The sequence below is a fragment of the Polyodon spathula genome, chromosome 13 (genome assembly GCF_017654505.1).
Source record: "Polyodon spathula isolate WHYD16114869_AA chromosome 13, ASM1765450v1, whole genome shotgun sequence".
Taxonomy (NCBI): domain Eukaryota; kingdom Metazoa; phylum Chordata; class Actinopteri; order Acipenseriformes; family Polyodontidae; genus Polyodon; species Polyodon spathula.
In genome coordinates, this window is record NC_054546.1 from 17,376,832 (window position 1) to 17,402,279 (window position 25,448).

The 25,448-nt window shown below is 37.4% G+C and overlaps 1 protein-coding gene across 1 annotated transcript in view; it reads right to left on the minus strand.

The window, feature by feature from the left end:
• Positions 1 to 25,448, minus strand: part of LOC121326085 (tolloid-like protein 2) — a 91,762-nt gene that overhangs the window by 49,024 nt on the left and 17,290 nt on the right. Inside the window, exon 2 of the mRNA XM_041269245.1 lies at positions 108 to 218. Coding sequence (XP_041125179.1) covers positions 108 to 218 — 111 coding nt within the window. The remainder of the gene's footprint in view (positions 1 to 107; positions 219 to 25,448) is intronic.

Consider the following 25,448-nt stretch of genomic DNA (forward strand, 5'->3'; position numbering starts at 1 on the left):
GACATACTATACATCACGACCTAAGGTTGTAAAGAAACAGGATTGTTCCCATCGTTACCATTGCCTGATCCAACAAGACAGTTCAGCAACTGCTGCTCCTCACTCACCTGTATTGTGTCCTCTTGTTCCTGCTGTGAGCTTTGTTATCTGACCGGTTCTGTCTATGTGAAACAACTTCATATCCTCTTCATCTAGAGCTATGTCTCCCCAAAAGGCAACTGTGAAAACAAAACAAAAAAAAACAAAAACACACATACAAGGACATTAGGACCAAGTAGCAATATCTACGAAATGAAATATTTTTTTTGCATCACCAATAACCCCTTATTTGGTCACAGTTTAGTGTAAGTTTTAGCATTGCTACATTTACTTTGTTATCAGATATCTTTGGGAGCCAGTCCAAGATGGAATAATTTGGGTCATGCTTCTGCATGGCTTGCCCGTTTGGTACTCTTCAGAGGTAATTAAAGTTTGGTTGTTGTTAATGAGTAAATAGCTTCAAAAGCAGTATTAAAATGTTTACATTTTTATTTAATTGCTATAATGTTTGCAAATGCTCTCAATTATGTTGTTCCAAGAATGAGTTCACAATCAATTTCCCTTAGAAGACTGCCTGCTGTAACCATTCTGCTCAAGTTGTACCATAATGAAGCTGTGCCTTTCAACTCATGCCATCAACAATGTACTTAAGGTGGAGTTGAAAAGTCACATGACTCTGGAAAGAAGAAATCAAACACAAGGCTAGCATTTCTACAGCACCATTATATTTTTTAAGCAATAATATTGGATGTTTAAATAAAAGAGGCTTTACCACAGAAATCTGGATTTGAACCTGTATACACAGAGCCACACGGACCACTAAATGAACCCGTTGAGGCTCCAGCCCCAATCAGTAAAGCACAGTACTATCGAATGAGCACCAGCTGCACTTCAACAGCCGCTGGAAATACATTCCCCTCTGAAACTGTTATGTTTCCTGTTGTACATCTTGGCTGAGAAACCTGGCCAACACATTCTCAATAACGCATACCAGTTTATTTGGTGAACAGTAATACACCATTTTTTATTATTCATTTGTACTTGTGGGTTAAAGCACTTAGTTTACTAACCTCAACGACACTGAATAAACATATATAGCTGGGACAGGGGATTTTTTTATTTTATTTTTTAATTTTTTTGACAAACACAGCCAAGAGTAGACTTTTACTGCCTGAATCTTGCACTAACAGGGCTGAGTGTAATAATAACTAGTGAATCTGAGTTTTATTAAGAAGAGTTTTTAAAACAATTTGAGATGATTTGCTGAGAGGATAGTTGGCATTTTGGTGGTGACTGTTGTTGTGGTTTTGTGCAATAGGATGGACTATCCCTGGAGGGCTAAGTTAGGGCAGTTTAAAACCCAGGTATCCTGAGGTGAAGGGCTGTCATTAACTGCTGAGCCTTGTTCAACAAGGTTTAAGAACACATCTGTATCAAAGTGGACTAGCAATAGAGATTGCCACCAATTAATTAAACCTGTGTAAGGCCACTAGCAGCTAATGCAGGCAGGATTTAGTGAACATTTTGTGCAAAGCTCCTCTCTTTCAAATGGCTTGCCAGCAATCAAGCTTTAAACCAGTTTGGACTAAAACGCTGAAATGGAAATTAGTGGAACTAAAGTAATATCAGCTTCTCCACTAGGAAAAACTGCTACCCGTCACAGTGACGGGTCACTAAATGTTTTACCAGTCACTGATCACATCTGTCCACTCTTAAAGCAATACACATACACTTCGTTATGGAGAAAAAATAGGTCTATGAGAAAAAATAAAAATAAAAAAAACTGACGGGTAATTCCCAGTTAACGGAAACCCAAAATATTACAGGAAGCAGTACAAGTAGTTACTTTATCACAATGATCAATGAAGCAAAGGGTTTCATCCAGAGGCTAACTGCCACTTCAAATTCAAATGATTTGTCATTTACTGAAAACCTTAGGAATCAGGGTTATTTTTAAGATTGTTACAAATACTCTAGTGAGGGAAATTAAGTAATCTAGTATTTTTTCATGGCATACAAAACAGGGTTAGATTGACTGATGATGTCACATAAAAGAATTTTCTTTGTATGTGGACCACTTAATGTAACAAAAACTGGATCAATGGATGAAAAAAGGCAAAATGTATGTGTACACCACCACCAGACAGCAGAACACAATGGTCCTCATTATAAGCAGAGTCACTTACAATAGGACATTGATTTAACATCTCATCCGCAGGATGGAGCGCAATGGTAGTCTGGTACAGTTCATTTCAGCCAGTCTGTTTCTACAGACCTCTCAGACAGTAAAAGTGACAGAAAAAAAAGCATGACGACTGTCAGTTCACACCTCAGTGCCAGGGGCTGGAGTCTGTTTCTGGCCAGGTAATAAAATCAATCTGTTAGCACCTAACTGGAGAGAGCTGTCTAGTAAACTCTCAAGATTTACATTCAGTTTTTGCCAGCGCACGCTATTGTACAATGCAGACTTGTTTAAAATTGACCCCACTGTCTTAAAACAGTTTCTTTTAATCTCACACATCTACAAATATTTTCCAGCATTTTAGCCATATGATAAATGCACCATTACAAATATTTGCAGGTAGCTGGTTAAAACAGAAAGCTTAGGGGATTGGTCGACATGAGCCACACACAAAATCCAAAAGGATTTAGAATGCATAATGAATTGGCCAGAAATGTGGCAAATGGAATTTAATGTAAACAAATGTAAAGTATTAAATGTTGGTCACAAAACTATAGGCTCTAAATATAAGCAGGCGGTCTAGAACTAGAACATGCCCATCAAGAGACATACATTGCTGATGTAACAGACATCACTGTTAGCAACCAGATGGTGCGGGGCAGCAATCAAAAAAGCAAGAGAACTGTCCAGTTTATCAAATAATTAGACCAAGTAATGAACTGATTGCTCGGCTGGAACGAAAGCAAGAAGACACTGCGACACCCCAGATTTAAACTCAGAATAGAAACCAGGACAAGAGGACACAGTTTGAAATAAAGTGGAGATATAGTCAGGACAGAGAGTAGGAGATACTACTTAACATACAGAGAGGTGAGGGAATGGGTTATCTAGTCAGGTTGTTTATGCTGTATCACTGACATCCTTTCAAGCAGCAACATTAAACATTTGTAATAGTTTTCTGTCCTACAAAGCTTTCTTGTTATTTTCAGTAAATCCGTTAAGCAAACTGCTTACAACTCCCCCATTATATCTAGTTAGGTTCCATACAGTATTTTGTTATACTGTATGCTGTAGTGTATAACTGAAAATACTGTATGGATTTGGTAGCACAAATTACTTTATAGTTCAAGTTGCATTGCTAGCCTGTTTTATACAAGATGCCAACCAAAAGATATTCAGACTATGAAGCAGCAAATCTGATGGTCTGGAAATCAGTGCAGAATCAAAACAAGGAAATTAACAGTACAGCCAGTTAAGTTGCCAGCGATGATATGAGCAACATCAACCACAGCCAAGGATTAAAAACACTGCAAGTACATAGTCACAGTAAAGTCTAAAATATCGGTTACACTTTTGTTTCTTGTAAAATAATGTTATTGTTATAGCAGTTTTAGAAATAACACCCTTATGCTTATTATAGGAGTCAGATTTCCAGGTTGGTCTGGCGATCTGTACATGATGTTGTGGCAGGGATGAGGTACTGTACCCTGCACTGGGGAATGGCTCCCCTGGGGAATGGCTCCCCCAAAGGCTTGATTTGGCAAATATAGGGTTAATATCATGGAGGTGAGTCAACCACCCTTCCAAATGAATTCTACAGAGAGCCAGGTGAAGAATGTCTCCTCAATTGGCAATGACAGGCTGACTGCATTAAAGGGGAGTCTGATTACCCAAAACAGAGACTATATAAGCTTGTGTAAAATGGTTAAAAATTTGAAACCTCTGTTTGAATACTGCAACCCACTATGTATTGTCTGCATTTCCTTTGTTTAAAATGAAGAAGAACCTTTTTTAGTATTTATTTTGTTTCTGAACAATAAAAGTGTGCATCTAAAATATATTTCTTTGAACACTCAGTTCTTTCCCCACAAAATCACTGCGTACCTCATTTGACCTTCCCCTCATGACGATTTATTATGCATGGGTGGCTTTTCATGCACAGACGATGAGGATCTGGTGGATAACTACCAATAAAGAAAGGGTTACCCACACTTACAATTATATAAGCAAAGTTGTAAGTGCACTTGATGAAAGCCTGTCTGCTACGGTTTTAGTTTTAGGTCTTGGCAAAAAGCAGTCTGATAATTTATGTCCAACAATAAAGGCAAAAGTCCAGGAAACAGCCTGGCCCACTAAAAGCCCATTTACCTTATCAGTTGAGAAGCCACCTGAAACATGAGAGAAGCGGAGATTTTAAAAGGACACCCCAATGAAAAACTAGACTTGGGTGTTTGAGGGCAGTTTGGATAAAGGGGCTGCCCCAGAATCAGAACTGGACAGTGTATCCAGGAGCTGGGAGCCTGCACTGGTGCGAAACATTGCATTAATGTGAGGCCTGCGGATTGCGATTACTGTGTGTACTGAAAAACGTTTAATAGGTGTTTACTTTGTTTAGCTACGAAGATTAGAAAGTATAATATCATTAATTATCATAAACTGTATGAGAACTGAAAAACTAAGGATGAAAATGATTAAGGCAACCCCCCCACCCCCCTCCCAAAGAAAAAGAAAATTAAAAATAAAGAAAGCACAGCTCAATTCAAATTACTGCAGCTATTGCCCCAAGAATGGATCAAGTTTACAGTAAGCGGTCCATTAGGAGGATCAATGCAGCAAGCAGTATTTCAATTCTAGAAATACATGGTACACAGCTACACATTTCTGAATCTGAGGTTTTCAACATTTTCTGCAGGTAATGAAAGAAATACCCCACATAGTGTGCACTTTGTTCATACACAAAAATGTGGAAATAAGATAACCGTGCTAGCTGATGCATTTTGGCTGTTTAACAAGTAAACAATAATCTACCCAAGTGTATTCAAATCTGGGTTTGGGGTTGGTTCTCTTTACACCCAAACCCAACATGAATGAATACATAAGCTTTAGGAATAACTATTTAGAATTAAGTGACTGCTGAAACCCAGCAATCTTTTCTACCGTTGGTCAGCTCCAGTCATTCTTAAGATCACAAAATCATCAGTCTGTAACCCATACACCCACTTTTAAGTTCAACATGGGAAAGGGTATATTCTTTGCCCCATTTTCCACTGTGCTGTAATGATAAATCACATCGCAAGACTTTCGCAGGACCGGATCGTATAGTCAACTTCAAATTTTTGTAAAGCTATCAAGTATTAAGCAAATAATAAAAAAAAATAACACTAAACATCCTGATATTTGCAAAAAAACAAACAGTACATGCCTCAAGACGCTCCACTGACCTCATATATCGAACACTTGCACACAAGAGGTTTGCTTGAAGCAGTGTCTCATTCAGTGATGGTAAAGCTTTTTAGATACATTTTCTTTTATTGCTTATCTTTGTAGTAAGCTACAACTACGGACACTACACTTTTTTTAATGTCCATGGACATATTCACACGTCATCTGTGACGTCACCTACCTCTGTTCACATTATTAATTTCTTAAAGGCACAGTGCTCCATTACATTGAACTTCGATCAAACTCAAGGCTAACAAATATAAACAAACTAGAATACTAATAAATAACGTATGAATATTTTAACCACTTTAAAGATATCAACTTTTAGTTTTAAACATCTGGTTACTCTCGTAATGTACTTCAACATGTTGGCCTACACAGAAACATTATGAAGCCCAAATTCTCGGCATGTAAGAACAGGCTCACCGTTCCAGTTCAAGGGAGCACATTTTGTCTATACCGTGTCAGCATGCCAAGCGGTCCCCTCGAAACATATAAATCCATGTAAATAACAAAATTACGTAATACCTATAAAGGTCATCTCAGAAGCATCAAGATGAAGTTCTTAAACTTAGTTCGGGTTTTCGACAGAAGAAATCACAGCACTGGATAGCATTTCATTCGACTTCTTATTGTATAATATGTACCAGTATTGATGCTGGCAACAGTATTACATTGGTTTTTGGATGTTCTATTTACCCCAAGTTTTTTTTTTTTTTTTTTTTAATCTTTGTTCTTGTGCAGTTACTATACAGCCTTGTGCACAACTGGGCTCTGGGTAGCAACGTGCCAGTTGGGTATGAGGATGCTGGCATTGCATGGTGCTGACACAAGCCAGGGCACGGTATGGATTTTTACAAAAATCATGAAAAAAGTGTGGCACGCTTTCATAACAGTGGCAGAACAATGCAGCACGATGCTGCAGACGTCGTGGAAACGAGGTAAGAGTGATCAGGGTTTGATTTGGTCCGGCCCTTAGTCAGAATTCTACTTCAGTATCCTGAACAAGCTGCAAGTGGGACACCACACATTTTGGGACTCCAGAGAAAAGTGCTTTAAAATAATCAAATCTAGATGAAACAAAGGTATGCATTAGTCTCTCTGCATCAGATATGGAAATAATTGGTCTAAGTTTGGCTATATTTCTCAAATGGTAAAAAGATACTTTTGTAACTTCCCTAATATGAGTCTCAACTGACAGATCAAGATCAAAGATGACCCTAAAACTTTTAATTTATAGTTTAAGTTGTAATGAGAGACTGCAAGGGTCGAGCTCATGTAATCCCACATTTTCTTTTAGTTGGTTCTGTGATCCCACTAGCAAACCTCTGTTTTATCTGAATTCAACACTAGAAAATTCTGTGATATCCAATGCTTGGTGTCTGTAAGGCAAGTAGCTAATAGCACCCAGGCAGAATAAATTCCTGGCTTTAGGGACAAATGTAGCTGTGTATCATCAGTATAGCAATGGAAGTTCACTCCGTGTCTGCAGATAATGTCACCTAATGGTAGCATATATAATGAAAAAAGTAAGGGACCTAGAATGGAGCCCTGTGGAACACCACAGACAACTTCTGAATAAATTAGAATAATGTGATGATCCAGCCAACAACAGAGCCTTCCTATATTTAACCAGGTGGCCATTCCATGTAATGTTATGAACATGAAATTTACATTGCCGCCATCTTTGTTCTAGTTTATGACCCTTACATTTCATCTTACGAGTTGTATCATTGAACCACGGTGAGCTTTTTTTAAAAGACACTCTCTGAGTTTCGACTTTGGCTACAGTATCTAAGATACCAGTCAAGGTGGTGGTGTAGGTATTAACCAGCTCATCTACTGATGAGGACTCAGAGAGTGGTAGTGAGATCAATACATCAGACAGCTTAACAGCAGTTGAAGAATTAATTACCCGGGATTTAAATGTTCGGTCCACAGTCTTTGTAGATACTGACAGATTCACCTCAAAAAGAACGGCAAGAGGATCAGAAATAGTAAGATCTAGGGTCCTAACAGCTAAATCACGAGAAATTACCAAATCTAAAGTAAGGCCACGATTATGCGTAGGACCTTTGACATGCATGTAGGAATGCAGTAGCCTCAGAATCAATGTCTACATGAAAGTTAAACTCACCCAATAAAAAAATCATATTTGACTGTCAATATAGATAGCAGATCCCCAAATTCAGTCAGAAATAGCGGGTTTGACTTAGGTGGTCGATAAATAATTACAACATGAACAGGTAATGGACTGTTTAATGTCAAGGTTAAAACTTCAAAATATGACTAACCTTCAACAATTTCCTATTTGATTCTGTTCACTACGGAAAACAGTAAGTTCACCCAGTACAGCAAGCTTTCTGGAAAAAGAATAGTTAGGAGGAGAAGCCTCAATCAGGAAAACACTGTCATTTGGTCCAAACCATGTTTCAGTTAAAGAGAAAATATCAATGTTCCAATCCTGAATAAAATCACTAATTAACTAAGCCTTATTAGGCAGAGACCTGACATTAAATAAACCTAAGAGTAAATTGGTCCAATCAAGAGAATGTGATTGAGCAGGGTTAATAGGAATTTGATGAAGGTTACTGTAGCACACACCTCTTTACTCACAAGGTAGCGGGAATGGCAGGATACTTTAACCTGAATTTTACATGCCTCTTTAGATTCCCTCCCCTCTCCAGTTCCTAGTTTAAATACCTTGCTAGGTGGAGCTCCCAAGTGGAACATCCAGTAAAGGCACTCTGTGTGAAGTGCAGGATACGCTCTATAGCCTGGAGATCGCAGATTTGAATCCAGGCTATGTCAGTGCTGACCATGACCAAGGGTACCTAGGGGGCAGCGCACAATTGGCCGAGTGCCACCCGAGTAGGGAGGGACTAGGTCATCAGATGAATCCATGGTTCACCGTGCACTAGCGACCCCTGTGGCTGACAGGGCGCCTGTGGGTCTGCAGTGGAGATATTCAGATCTGTGTTGTCCTCTGGCAGTATAGGTCTGGTGGCTTCACTGTGGATCTGCAGTGCGAAAAATGACAGACTGGCAGGAACACTTTTCGGAGGATGCATGTTTCAGTCTCTATTTCCTGAGTCGCCGGGGGGTTGTAGCAGTGAACCGGGATAAAAACAATAATTGGGCATTCCAAATTGGGGAGAAAATCGGCGTAAAAACCAAAACCATATATATATATATATATATATATATATATATATATATATATATATATATATATATATATATATATATATATATATATATATAAAACTTGCTAGGTGGTGCTCGATGTTATCAGCTATTTTGCTTGCCCCTGACTATTTAGGTGCAGTCCATCTTTCCTTTAATATCTATTTCTTTTCCAATACTTCATCCCCACCATTAACAACAGGTAATAGACCGGAGAGAATAATTCTGCATCCTAACGTTTTTCAGCTGTCTTTGAGAATCTCAGATTTTCTGTTCCTTATGTCATTTGTACCAGCAATCACCACAGACTCTTTTTTGTGATTTAATAATCTGTGCGCTCAAGTCAATATTGCATGACCACTTTTTCACGAATATTTCTACACTTAAAAACGGACTAAACACTCAAACAGGTGATCTGCAATCCCAAAGCTTTTTATAGAATATTACCGTACCGGTAACAGAATACATTACACTACAGTCCTAAGTATTTACTATTTCTCTGAGGCTTCACTTAATTCAGGCCAACAATTAATTACTTACTTGAATAAGAGAACACAGAACCATCAGTTTATAAACATATATTATTTAAATGTACAGTAAAGTGCACATTCACAAAACACACCTTTATTCCCAATAAGTACATGGAAATAATTTGTTACTTCAGTGCTGTCTGTACGTTGCAGACAATTTACCATATTCATTCTGAAAACTACATTCATTTATAATCTCTGCATATATCTGTCTCTCTGTACATATCATTATCGATGTACCTTTAACAAATGCTGCGTTCACTTTAGAACAACATATAGTCTTTTACAACCTCAATGAAAAGTCTTTCAGTTTCCTTTTTTTGCAGTCATTTTAGTGTAGGTATGTATTGAAAACATTCAAGTTCCTGACACCAGGCCTGTGCCTGTCTATAGCAGTTCACACTGCATGTGCTCAGTTAACTGTATAAAAAGTATTACCGCCAGCTAGCGCAGCCAGAGTGGTAGTTTTAGGGGTCTGAACCCCCCCCCCCAAAATAAATTATTCAACTACTTGGGACATATCAGCCATGTGCACAAATTCTAGATCCATCACCCCACCCCCCCAGGGACGAAATCCTTGCTACACTATGCTAAAAAAAAAAACACCCCTGAAACAAAATCCTGGCTACGCCCCTGCACCATTCAGTAAAACAGGAATATACACTTACAATATTACACTTAAACAGGGTTAATTTAATGATGCAGTACTGGTAATGGTTATGGATTTGGGAATTTAATACACTTAGGAGGGATATATACTTAAAAGACATACACTTATGTGGGGCAGACTGTAACACATATCCCTCACAACATTAAGTATCATTAAAAAGTAGACCACCATGATCAAAGTGTAAGTGTGACACAGACGGACAGACAGATGGTCATACAGGCTCAACATATTCGAAGATTCTGGTAGTCTAATTTATAAGTTTAACCCTTACGCTTGTACAGTACCTATACAGTAACCTTTATTACTTTGCGCCTTTATTGTTAATGCACATATTTCAAAAAATCGAGCTGCATTTGTTTTCTGTTCATGACCAACTGGGAAAAGGTTGATGAAGAGAATACTGTGAATTACCGTTTGAAATGACTTGGCGGTTGAATGATATTCCGAGAGGTGCCTCCGATACGATTGTTTTTTTCTAGCAGGAGACGTCAACCGTACCGATATTGAGAATACAGCTGAGTCAAAATTCAATATTTATAGTATTTATGCATTTTGCTGAATATTTAAATTTTTAACAATATTTTTAATTTTTCAGAATACCTCCCAAGCAAAAAGCCACATAAACACAATGTACTGTTGAAAATCAAGTGTTCATGAAATAAAAATTAAATAAAATCTTACTGAGAAACATGTGATTGGGTTCCCTTGAATATAATCAATATGCATGATCTGTTTATTTTGTAATGGTTGCCATAAATTATGTGTTGCAATGTTCTGTACCCTTAATCAAATTAAGGTAATTTAGGGATTTTAAATATTCTGTTAAAATTTACTACCTAGGTTTATACACTGCTTAATCTTGATAAGCATTTGGGAAGGGGATGCTACACTGACACCACACAGGGATTTGCTATGTGTTCATGAAGCACCCATACTGTTTAATTGTGTTTTCTTGGATGGATGGATGTTCGGATGTAAATTCCATGAAATATTGAGCTCTTTTAAAAGGTTGGGTTACTGTGACAGAAATACAATGAATCTTGGTTGTAAATATCCCTCCTGACCTGTGAGGGCGCTAAGCGAGGACCGAGTTCTTTGGATGGGCTGGCTTCACAGTTCTTTCCCCGGGTCGGGAAGTCAGTCAGTCTGGAAAAAGGCGACTCCGATGCAAGAACTATTGACCTGGAAGGGAAACAATGTAGCAGCCGCAGATTGTAAAGGCAGCTGCATTCATTTACCAAGGGGCCATGCGTGACAGCATATAAGGCAGACGGAGAATCGTAATCGGTTCATTCGCATTGGTTTTTAGTGAATAAGAGCCAGAAGGGCAGTAAACAGTATAGTTAAACTGAAATCATGAGTGTCGTGTTTTTGGTTGATTGTAATTGTCTTGTCTTGTCTTGTATGTTACCAGACAGATAACACAGTTCCGGAGCAGTCGCAAGGGGCCACCACAAAACCGGACAACACTGCACCTTTTGTCACAAATATAAGCTGTATCGCCCACCACGAGAACTACTGCACGCAACCAGGACTGGTGTCCGTGTTTGTATATTGTGGATGTACTAACTGTGTTTATTATTTGGGACTGCAACCCATTATTATTAAACGGTGTAATACACTTTGCTGTACATTGCCTGGGATTATTGTTTGGTCGCCAGACCTGGAAATACAATAACAAATTTCTAAACTGGATTACAATTATCTGCTTTTTTCACACACTGCATCAGCACTGCACCTGTCTACAATAAACCACTTTGCCACAGGAATTACATAAGAGATTTGTAAACAGTACCATGGTAGTGGGTTATTTAAAAACATTAATTATTAAAAACAACTATATATATATATATATATATATATATATATATATATATATATATATATATATATATATATATATATGTGTGTGTGTGTGTGTGTGTGTGTATATATATATATATATATATATATATATATATATATATATATATAATGTACATACATATTTTTTATTAAACATTATCCAATTTATCCAATTTTTTTTTTTTTTTCTTTTTACATTTTGAGAAACAGACCTCGCACAAAAAAATTTAGTTACCATAATTTCTCCTTAGCGGTAGTAACAGTAACATACAGTCCCACACTCTTTTTAATTAACTGCCTAGTTACAGTAAATACTACCCATGACCTCTGTTAAAATATAATAATTTAAAATAAAAATATATATTTTCACTGCCCTATTGTGGTGCAGTCTTAATAATTGCACATATAGCAATCTACCCATTCTAAAAAAACGATAGGATTTGTATTTCAATCCAGCAGGGCTCCAGTATACAACAAGCTTGGAGTTTCTCAGTATTTAAACACGAAGCAAAGCAGATTCATTCATTCAAGTCCATTCAAAACCAAAACAGCATTTGCTCCAGTGCAAACTTTGCACCACTTGAAATAAAACAAACAATTAGCATACAAATATATAATTCTGTATAAGCAAACATGCCGTATTTTCCATGAAAGCAACAAACAGCTAATGCTTACCAACTCTATTTCTACTCCAATCCCAGCCGACAGTTGCAAAATTTGCACATCATTATTTTTTCACCATCAGCTGCATACATCCCCTTTGTGCAGCGTTCTTTAATTGTTACACGTGCTTTAGGCATTTTAGAAACAAACGTTTCTTCTCTTCCATCACAATTTGAATTCTTAAACGCTTCAAATTATACATCTGTGCAAGTGCTAGTCAGAGCTTCCCTTTCCCTTCAGACCGTGTCTATGGTAACGGCTGAGCCTTGACAACTACGATAAAAGTATTTTTTATATAAACCTCCCAATTTAAAAATGTTGTTCTATGTTTGCTTTATAATGATTTTTCATTTAATTTCGTTTTATATTTTCTTTTTTGTTTTAGTTTTAATTTCATTTTATTTCATGTTATTTTGGAATTTGCAAAAAACAAGGGGCTGTACATATACACCTGTATACACCTGTTCAAAGTAGTCTGTTCCCCAATACAAACGTGTAATTTGCAACACTATGGGGCCCATCAGCAGTACTGGGTTTGGTTCTCTCAGCTGCTATTCAATGTTTGTTTGGGTGATTTTGCATCCTTGTACGAAAAAAACAGCCAGTGTCATGGCTAGACCATCCAAAAACAACAGCTGGGCCAGGGTGAAGCACATTTATTCAGCCACAATACCACCAGTTCCTGCACTTTCTGAAACAAATAAGAATACCCATGTATAGAAAGTCATATGCAATTGCAATCTTTCAATAGTGTACAATATTCACAATAGACTTGGAGGCTTGCCATTTTTCTGTACAGACTTGTAAGTGGAGAATTATGAATGTGTTTTTGTATGTCAGTCCCCAAAATGGTCTATCCTGTTTGGCTGTGGCTTAAATTTGATAAATGCTTATGAGGGAGACATTTTGTTAGGAAGTCCCTCATACAGTACCTCATCTTTGAATAAACTGTTCCTCTGATGTCATTGTATAATTGTGAGCCAAACAAGTTTCTTAGTTTAAAACATCATAAAAACAAGTATCTTAGCAACCCACCAGTGTTAAGTAGATTACATTTCTCTTGGAATTTTAACAAATTGTGACTTAATAAAAGACACATAAAAAGTACAAACAGGCAAAAGTTTAATTACAATTGGAGAACATAAAACAAAACAAAAAACGTTGTAATGAAAGACAAATGGCTCAATGAGAAGTCTTTGTCAATGTGTTGTAATACATGTGGCATGCTAACAAGATAAATATATTCAATGGTGGTGTTTCCCCATCCCTTAGGAGACTAAGATATTATGTTTCATTAACTGGTCTCGTCTAACGTCTATATGAGGGTTGGGGGTGCACGTTGGCCAAATTTCTGAAAGGAGTTCATATTCATTGAAAGTGTTGGTCAGAGAAATGTGGAATCCACAAAACAGTATAGCACAGAGGCCCCACTGTGTGGCGTCTCCACTGTGTGGCGAACCCACTGTTGCAGCACGTCCAGCAATTCACTTCTCATTTCAACAAATAAAAAAGCAACTGCAGTTATTAAGGAAGGTCTGGGAAATAATTTAGTGCAACAGCCTCATGGAATGCTACTACAAACAGCTTTGTGCTAGCGCTGGTACAGAATCAAGATGCTCCTCTAATGTCCTTCCAGACCTAATCACATATTATAAATCTCACTCTAAAGGGCTGGTTGAAGTAGCAGAACCAGAAAGAAAAGCAATTCTCACGAGCCCTTCCCCTCAGATACTATCTGCCTTGCTGAAATGAATAATTGTTCAGACAAAGACAGGGCCAGATTCAAATTCAGAAGTAAGACATACAAAAGTCTTGTCTCAATGTGTCTGCTGAACAAGAACAGAAGCACTCAAATACTTCGATATACAGTAAATATTTAGTTTTACATTTTAAACAAGTACTTCCAAGTAGCATCCTTGTCCCATACAGACAGTCTCATTATATCCCAAGATTATACTACCCTCAGTACCTTCTGATAAAGCAGGTCCATTTTCAACACAATTGGACAAGCAGTTCTCTATAAAGTACAAAACTCCAAAATGACATACAGAAAAGTCTCCCTATACTGAAACCATGACATTCAATACCTTATGATAAAGAAGATCCGTAGCAACTGATTCGGCACAACCCGTATGACCGTACAGTAAACAGGGGATAATGAATAGTCACAAAGTGGGTTTTTACTTTCCCCTTTTAAAAATCAGGTGCAGACAGGATTAAAAACAAATGATCTGACAGTTGTGAAATCAAAACAAAAGTGAGTTCTTATATTCGCAGCTTAGTTCTTAGTGCCCAGGAATGAAACATCACCAAAGCAGTGCTTGAAACACTGACTAGGAGTGTATTGTTTGTGTACGTTCTTACAAATGATTACTGTGCTGAAGTAACTTGGGAGATTGTCTTTATAGACACCTGTAAAGCAGGAGGTTGCTGAACATGGCATATATACATATGCACTGAATATGCTGAACTATGTAAAAAGAGGCTTTGAATTGAGTCCTTCAACTTTCCTCTAGTGTTTTATGTGATATGCTCGGAGTCCTCTAATGTTTGCGACTCCTTACATTGTATCCTTCAGTTTTTCACTAGTGCCGTATCTGAAAATGACATTTTTATGCTATCTTCAATAGCATACCGAGCTAAAATATTACATGAGGGTACAGAGACACAGTACCTGACCCATACACTTTAGCATGGCTTTACTACACTTTGGACAGTATAATCAGTGCACAAGGTGTATGCGTCATTGCTGCCTTGCACTGCACTCTCCTTGTTTACTAGGATGTTCATGATAAAGAGCTCCAGCTGTAAATCATTCCGATGGGTGACCTCTGTTACTGCTTTAAAATGTAAACCCACAAATAAAGTGACTGGGAGCCAAACTGTGTTAGTGTGCAGGGAGGTTGCAATGGCATTTCATAGTTTACAAACAGTGCTGACAAAACGGGTGTAGACGTAAGCTATGTCCTTATTGGCTGTTGTTCGTCTGGTCTACCTACATCACGATTTCGTGGAAAATCGGGAAATTGAGGGGTCACCATGAAATTCACCTCTTTTAGGAGCCAATGCATACCGGACAAGTACGGAGAGATAAAAAATGAAACCTCATTTAAATGAAGTACTGCACAACGTATAGGAAGCAAGCTATGTATCTTCCTTCTGTAGATTTGTTTTTTTTATTCCTTCGCCGTCCTGTGTGCATTGCACTCATGCAAAAAAGAGATGTCCTCTGACAAATAATGTTTACAAAAAATACTCAAAAGTGGTTAACTTTCTTGTTTACTGTTCAAATGACAATGATGTTTTAATCAGCCTATCATTGCGTCTGTACTGGCTTTTCTGTAACCTATACTGTACAGTAGGGGGTGGGACAAAGTCAGTGCTGCATTGTTTTGATTTAGGTTGCATTGGAGGTAAAATACCAGAAAAGCGAAAAGCAAAGTATATTTCAGCTGATGATCATGTCAAGATATTCCCCAAAGAAACTGTACGCAGATGGAGGTAATTGTTTTGCACATCTTGTAATGTGTTTTTGGAGAAAATACGATCGATATTTAGCTTCAGAATTACACATTAAACGAAAGGCTACTACAGAGGCTGCTGAACAGAACATAAAATAAACAGCTTTCAGAAAACAAACTACAAATTCAGCACGGGCAAAAAGTATTCCTGTCGGCTGTATCCAAGCTAAATCAGTACTATGGTACGATCCAGCACATCTACCTCGCTTCAGATAACTTGCTGCTTACTTTTTAAACACAGTTAGAATTTTAGACCTGAATAGGCACGTTTTCTTTGGTTTGACATTATTGGATGGGACAATAAACAGACAACAAAAGTGCTGTATATATTGCCTTTATAGAAGTATGCCAGATGCCCTTGGGAAAACGAGTTTTGGGACTGTTTCTAATCGAACTCCACATCTGTATAACTTGGCAAAGCTTTGCCTTACATTTCCAACCAATTCAGTGAATGAAGAACTTGCAGTCTCAATGTATGGACAAGTCCACACCAGACAGAGAATGTCGGCAGCAACTGCTAGGGGATGTTGTATTCTTGCCTTTAACAAATAATAGCACTCTGTTTTAGTAAAGAAGCAAGTACAACTATTTTTTGGATTCTCTAGTGCTCTGAAATATGGTCTTGTAGCAGGGCAGGAGCCCTGCACATGAAGAGTGGGTTTTGTGTGTACATATTGTAAATAAGTGTGTAAATTGTTGGAATTAATTTAATGAAGTACCTGATGCTCCTGGGATAGCCTGCCTGCTGTGGGTGATTGCCAGCTGTGGATAATCAGCAGGTAGGTGTGTTCCAGCACAGCGTCAGGTATAAAGAGGTCCTGTTTTTTCACCTTGGGGCTGCTGCAAAGCCACGGACAACAAGCTAAAGATCGTCCACGCTACCCGGACATGGCCTGGCTGCATAATTCTGATCGCTGTGAGAGTGACCTGGGATCAGAAGCGAAACCGCCGACAGCCTTGCTAGTAGTCGGAGTCTGGGTTTGTTTGCGATTGAACAGAGAAGATTAGTTCAGGGATTGTAAATCCCACTAATGTATAGTTGCGAGGTGTATAAAGTGGGACCTCCATGCCTTAGGGAGCAGCAAAAGCCGTTTTTACGGCACCTTTATTTTGATAGTTTTTTTTGTACTGTTTTATTTTGCAATTTTTGTACAGCTTGCTGTATTAGTCCTCTTGTGCGTTATCATCGTTGGTAACATCACATGACCATTTTTATTTACCTTGGCTTTCTGTTTGTTAATAAATCCTGTGCGCCTGTGCCGGCATTTTAACTTCAACCCCTGTCTTGATCTCCTGCCTGTCACTCAGCAGCGAATGCACATACCCAGAAGCAAGACCCTGTTACAGGTCTACTTAGGTTTATTTAAAGTTTAAATAGGTCTGTGAAATGTCCGCAAAACCCTTATTTTATTCCATAACCTACCCACGAAAAATACGTAAATTTACAGCGATTTAAGTAGACCCCTACCCATTAGTCCTAGTGTGTAGCTGAGGACCAATGGGATGTGTGTTAGCTCTCTGACAAGTGGGCTGTAGTGGTGACGTCAGAACCGGAAGAAACACAGTACTGCGAGGTAACATGTGAATTGTGCTGTTGCGAGGTTTAATAATGAACAAAATAAAAGGTTTTAAACAAAAACAGCACACAGCACTTGAGGCCAAAATAAACAGACAAAGAAAATATTCTAACACTAAGCAAACAGTGGACGAACAGACAAACAAATAAGTACCATGCTGGTCCTCCAGCATGACTTGGCTTTTTCTTTTCTTTAAATTACTCTCCTCTCCACTCACCGAACACACAACCCCGGGTGAGTGAAACGTGCAACTATATATACTGTTGTGCCGGGATTCAATTACTAATTAATTATTCACTTGAATCTCAGCACGTGAACTAATTTGTACAATCCCCTGTGCTCACATATTATTACATACTTTAAATGCATCTGAAGTGTTTTTGCACTCCCTGTGCCTAAACACAGACCCATTTATATCTCTTGCAGCAATATCTATACACGAACATCAACACTCCACACGCAACACAGAACACATAAATACGCACAGGGGCGGGCACTTGGCCACAGCTCCGGTACCCTATTAGCATAGAGGGGCGAAGCTAAAGTTTTGAAAGGCACTGCGTCGCCATTTTATGTGTTGTTGTTGTTCTGGTTTCCATGGTTGCTGAGTTCCTGTATTTTGTTGTAATTGAATCCTGTGTTGCTGACAGAGCTGTGGTCTCTGGTCTGAGTGCTCGAGAGAATGTCCAGCAGTAGAAATAAATAAAGGATTTGGAAAAGGAACCAGCTGCCAGTCTCTCTGTTTTCTGCCCCCTGTTGAAACGCTACATTATATATATATATATATATATATATATATATATATATATATATATATATATATATATATAGATATATATATATATATATATATATTACATCGTAAGTTGTCCCCCGTCTTTTTTCAACAGGGGGCGTCGAAAAAGAGAGACTGGCAGCTGGTTATAATCTATATATATATATATATATATAATATATATATAATATATATATATATATATCGGGCCTGGGAACACTATAGCATGGCCCCTTGTTATATCGCCCCTCGCTATACTGCGGATTCGAATATATCGTGGTCGTGGAGTTGGCTCCCCATTTTTACAGTCTAATTGCGCATGCCTTAGCTGCACTATACACAGACAATTTCATTTACTGTTCATTTTATTTTGTACTGCACTCACTAACTAAAATATACAAAACAATTAAAAACAAAGCATTAATATTGTACTGTTATCATATACACACGCACTGCACAATAACACAAAGCAAATTAAATATCTACTTGCTGAGCAATGCACAAGCAAAAGTCACAGAGCAGTGACGTCAGCTGTCAAGCAACTCGCCTTCTACGTTGGGAATGGATTCTTTCAATGCAGCGGTTTGGGCATTTAAGAAAGAAGAGGAAGATTCATTAAATTAATTGAAGACTTAAGTTGATGAGAAGCAATTACCCTCCGCTGTATGAATTAAAACAGTGCGCTGCTTTTTATACGAAAAATGAGAAAAAACGGGTTGCATAGAGGATTTATATTGGACCCTAACGCCCATGATAAAACGAGGGAGTGATTGTACAGTATTTGTTATTAGCCTATTTGTTTTTCTGTGCGTCTCGCTATATTGCGATCTTCGATATATAGCGGATTTGTACTGGACCCCGACACCCGCGATATATCTACAGACACACACAACACAATTTCTTACGGAAATCAAATGTACAAGCTAGGGATGTAAGTCGGTTATAATGGGTTCAGTTTTTTTTTATTTTTTTTTTAATCATTTTTAAGCATTTCAGATATCACCTAGATTTATATCCGCAGAAAAACTAATAGCTAGAACTCAGGCCCGCAGCCAGCCCATAGAAATATATGCAAGTTCTCATTTAGTGTGCTGGTTTATTATAGCCTGTTACTGGAATACACAGGACTATGGATAAGGCCCTTACACTTGAATCCAATCAATGTGCCGATAGACTGCAGCAACAAAGTAATCAGACAAACAAATCACATTTCAATGCATGCACAGCAAGTGGAGCTACCCTAATAAAAATAAATCGACCTGCTCACATGTGCATCTAATTTAAAGCAGACTCATGATATTTGCACTAGGCTCCCAGTGCTACAACACCCCTTTGAATCAAGGTTCTTCCTCAAATTGCTATCAAGCCCCTTTTGCTTGTTTTGCAGTTTACTGCTTTTTCAAGTTTCACCATGGTCCAGGACCGTAACTAACACTAAATTTCCATTCGATATTTCAACATTTGGCTGTTTTAGTCTGTTTAGCATTATTATTAAATGTTTTTATTAAGTCTAAAGTAGGTCAAGACAAAGTCATTTTAAATATGATAAATAACCTGCCTGTTTTGGCTTCATAGCTTTACAGCTCGCACCAGCTGCTACCAAAAGCAGATAGAAGCCATTCCTGTTATAGAACAACATGTTAGCAATAATAAAATCAAGAATAATGAACTGGCCCCAGCTAAAACCGCTCATTCTGGTTCAGAAAGTTACACACGAGTCTCAGCCACAAAACTAGCACTCCAATCATTTTGATTCAACTTCAAGGAATTTCAGATAGGTTTGATTTTTTAACCAACAGTTCATTTAGTCCCAGTGAGCATTAGTTCACGTTACAATCCACCACACATTTCTCACTGAATGTTCTTGTGTTCAATACAGAGATATGGTAAGTGTCTATTAGAATAAAACATGGTACTGTCTAGTTTTTAGTTTTTATTCATCATTCAGTAATAACAAAGTAATCAGTACAGTCATATTTAATTGAGTTGCATTTAGGGTTACTGAATTATAATATATGTCCCTTGTTGCTTATTATCTGTGAAAATGTGTCTTTAACAGCTGTTTTTGAAACCCAGTAACAGTACAGGCAATTAAAATTGAAATACGTTAATCAATTCAATTGTTATCTCAAAACGTTAATAAGGTTATGAATGTCTACTTAAAAAAGCAAACCTTTCAATACAACGATCCCAAATAAAGGAACCATAGAAATACCATTCTGGTAATACAATAAGGCCTCTATGCAGTTTTTTAGCCTAATACTATAAATATTCATGATTCTGTGTGTTAATAGGGCATTAGGTTTTGTTTGTTCCATATGACCATGCACTTCGGAACCCTGATTTTCTGGACTTTGTATAATGCTTATTATCAGTGCTTCTAAACAATAAAGAAAACACAATGCCAAACACACATGTGTCACTTTACTTCAAGTAAAAAAAAAAAAAAAAAAAGAAAAATAAATAAACTTCTCGCAGGGGAGATGTCAGGTCTTTGTTTAAAGATGCAAAGCACACAATAGGAAGCTTTTTCCAGTACTAATCTGAACAATGGGCACGCACTATGTGGAGCGGACAATGGGGAGCTGCAGCTTTAAAAAAAATATAATCATAATAAAAGTTCCCATGGGTCCTGTGAAGCGCAATTGTTTGTGACACAGCACTGATCACACCATGCTGACTTCAATATTTAAAGCAGGGAGTCATTCAACAGTAATATTCAGGGTACAGACTGAAGCTGAAGTACAGTTTCATTTTAAAAAGCAGTACGACATTGAGGACAATGACCCTGGGGTTTATTGTACACAACAACAAGTGATTTTAGAATTAGGTATGCTAATAGTTAAACATTTAAACATTAGCCAGGTGCTAAATGCTTAAGTGTTGTTAAAAATATGCAGGCTAAATACTGGTCATCCTAAGGGTTCACATAATGTACAGTGTTAAACGTTTTTAATATACATATACAATTGTATACAGTATTTTGCACCACGAATACATGTTGCAGTAATTTATGAAAAAAATAAATAAACAGATAGATAGATGGCTTTTTATGATGGTTTTCTGATTGGTAACAAACAGGGGTTCATTTGTGACAGATTACACCTCGTACCTATTTGTCTGACAGGTGGGTATTATACAGTTTCTCAAATGATTAACCGCATGAAAAAATAAATAAATAACATAAAACACTGTCCTGTTCCATGATTTGAAATTACAAAAGTGTACTGTAACAATATCTTTTAGGATGTGATGTCTATGAGTTAGAAAATTACCATTAAAAAATAAAATAATAATAATAATTTAACTCCCCAAATGGCAAAACTGGCACTGGGTTTTTAACAACAGTGTCATTGCTCCTGTTCATCTGATTAGTCAACACGCCGCTGGTATTGTTCAAACCTAAAGATTATGTTAAAACATGGCAAGGAGAAGGTGGGCATGCAGCTACCCACAGCAACAATAAGTCACAAACCCCAATCCACAAGCAGATGAGAACATGAAGCATATATGGGAGCTGCTGTAAATCAAGGCCAGTACATTAGGTCTAGAAACATAAATTCTACTCTCTTCCTTATTGTTTACAAAGGAACCACTGGCAACAAACATTCCCATTATCTTAAAGTTTAAACATTTAAAAACGAGCTAATCCTAAAGTCTGAACGCTTAATTAAACAGAAATGGACACCCCTATTTCGAATATTGCAGCTGGAAAACATACTTAGAGAGTTCAACAAAATATAAACCGCATTAAATTGAAAAGTTCCTAATCATGTTGCTAAACATGCACAATGAAAAGAAGAACATTGGTATATTAATCACAAACAATTGGGTGGGTATTACGTTGTTGATTAAGTCCTGCATATGACAACAACAACAAAAAAAACATAAAAAAGCAATAGATCTGATGAAGCCTATTCCTTCTATTAGTCGACCGCGCATTCCTTTTAATTTGAATTGCCAAAGACAGGTCTTACCAAGTGGAAGAACTGCTCAAAATTGTGTCAAAATATTTTAAGAAACATTACAACATACTGGGCATGTTTTGCTGAACAGGAAACACTATTTATTACACTAATTAATTGAAATGTGTTGAGGGTTGTATTGGCTGTGGATCAGTAGGGTTCTTTTTTAAGACTATTTGATCAGTCTCAGACAAAGACGAAGCCAGCAACATATTTATATCACTTGTGTAACCCAGAGAGAATGTTTTTTTTTAACTATTTGTATAAATTATGTTTAAAAATGAGTCTCAGTGAAAATAAAAAGCAGACAATGATATAGCATGTCATGCAAAACTTAAATGTGACGTCCATGTGGTGTTGAAATGTCAGCAAATCAGCAAATTACACTTGCACACCCCTAGTGGTCATTTCTAAAACGACCTCACTTGAGAGACTGACCTTGAAAAGTACTGTAAAACCGGTCTAATCCAGCCCCTCTACATACAGCATTCTGTATAATTCAGCACAAATAAAGAGTCCCGAGCAAATCCTTATTAAAATGAACGGTGCGATACCGTCCGGAACCTGTTTATTCTGGAATCCATCATGGTTTTTAAGTCTCTTCTGCCTAAAATCAAAGTAATTTGATTGCAATCCGGCACTGTGTCATGTGATTCTTCTTTTCTAAGTTTGAAACAAAACAAAAAGAAATGCAAGACCTTGCTTATATACTCATGTGTCCACCTGGTGGCACTCCAAATTGTGCAGTTGTTGAACAGCAAACAAAAAGTCAAAATGTCCACACAATGAGATATCTCTTGAAAGAAAATGTGTGCTGAAGCAAACTTGTGTTTTTTTACAGTAACTCTAATCCAGCACACTGTCTAATCCGGCACAATGTTTCCATCCCTAGTGACAGCTGATTGGACAGGTTTTACTGTATTCTTTTTGGTCCCCCTTGCGAAGTGGATATAGAGGAGGTGGTCGTGTGTCCACTGGTATGTCACACTTATGTTCGTATGTCTAGAGAACAGTTTATCAAATTGTGATTCAACATTTCACTGCCAATTTTTATTCTGTACTACTCTGTACTGGTCTAGTTTTTCATCATACTGTTCGCTAATTTTGAATTCACAGCTGTAGCCGTGGAAGTATGCCACGTACTCCTAGCAAAGCTGTACTTGTTGACTCTTGGCTAATAGTGCTTGACAATCCATCTGCACAGTTTATCAAGAAGCACAAACATCAGGTAGGGATTTCAAACACAGATGTTTCAGAGGGGGATGTTTAAATTTTAAAGTCTTGATTAAGTAAGTTTTGTTTATGTCCTGTGATTTTATTATAAAACATTTTCCACTCAAAGCCAGAGTTTATCAATTATTTTCTTTGACCTGAAGGATGAATTCTAGTATCTGTCTTATACCAACCGAAAGAACAAGAGTATAAGTAATAGCTGATCCTTCATACCTGACAACTTATACAACTGTTAACTTGCCAATTGGACCTGGCATGCATGCGTTCTGTTACCTTTGTATGCTAACTTGTTTACATGATTAACTTGTGGTTCCTGTGTTTAGATGTGAAGCAGGTGTAGGCAACCCTGGTCCTAGAAACAGAATACTGGATCAAAGTAAATGTACTGTACTATAATCATGTTAAATACAACAATATACAGTTCTGTTAGAAACTGTGAATCAGTTACCAAAAATACCTTTAATTAGTTTCATTCATGTTTCAAGGAAAAAATTCTCAAATAAAAGAAGTTAAATATCGAAACAGAGAATAAATACTAAAACATACTGTATAATCGCTCAACTACAGTAGGCACATGGTGGTCTTCAAAGAGTTGTGGCCACGTGCACATGTGTGTATTTCTAAATGTCGAGGGCAAGATCATTTTTTCTATCGACATTTAATTAATGACATTAAAATTTAATTAATGACATTAAAATACAGATTAAACAAATGGCCCAAACACATAGGTTGAAAGGCTTTCGTCTCCCTACATGCAGTTTTGTAGACTATTGTAGCTGCTGACACAAGCTCAACATTCCAGTCTTGCGTGCACAGCTCTAAGGACCAATGGCCTGTACACTATAAACTGAGAAAATGCAGCTTCTCCATTGGTTTGGTATGGATGCCATGTGTCTGTCTCGCAGTAGAAGTGCCCTACAGCTGAGATAAGAGCTAACACAAGGCGCAGGCGCAGAGATGTTTATAGCAGTTGTGACAACACTGATAAAGGCCACATCAAAGTGTTGTAATTGGATTTTCATTTTCTCTTTCTCTTCAACTATCTTGTAAAATAACACTGTGTAACAAATTTTTTATTTTTTTATTTTTTTTGTGTGTTATTTCCTAATTGCTTATGCCTCAAAAGCATAGAAAATGGCTATTATTCCCCACAAACTTTGCTTTTGTGACCAGGACAGTGATATTTCAAAATATCACTATTTCCAATGGGAAAATGGGAAAATGTGTGTCTTTTCGTTCACATAAAGTCAGAAAAAAACCAACATATGAATCCAAATTAACATGTATTTATACTAAAGTAATACAAAAATGACTACAAAAGATTTAGAAGTGAGTAGTTTTTCGAGATTAACGATTATACTGTATTTTGTGCTCTGCCTAGTATTTACAAGTCGTTTAAAAGTTACCCATATGCTGTGTTTCCTGTAACCACTCTTTATTAAAGGGCTGAAGCCCTTGCTTCAATTAATACTAAACATTTCTGTTTGGTGTCTACTGATCACTTTATATGTCTGACATTGGAAGATAAAACATAAATAAATCACGCACGAAACTGGTTATGAGAAATTCTACAAGGTTTAAGATGGTGATATTTTCCAAAAGGTAAAGTACAATGATCCTGCTAACTAGATACAAACATTCACCAAACCAGCTGGTCTAGTGCAGTCTAAATGCTGTCCAATATAGTATTGTGCAAGTAGGCTTTTTTTAAAAAAAAATTTAAATCAGTTTCAAGAAATTCAAAGTTAGTCACCTCACGATTATGATACACTCAGTCATGTGTGCTAAAGAAAGAATGTGACACGGGAACAAGCAGTTCTAGATCAATGCAAAATTCTAGTGTGATATACACAAGCATGCCCACGCCCTCCATAACCCCCAACGATGAACAGAATGTTAGGATGAAGAAAGAATGGCCCTTTCACACCAATCGCAATACTATAGAATTCACTGCATCTGAATTTCACAGAGCAAAGTTCTACTGCCACACACACACCCTCTTCCTTTCCTCTTTCATGGGGTGGATTTTTGAAGGTGTCT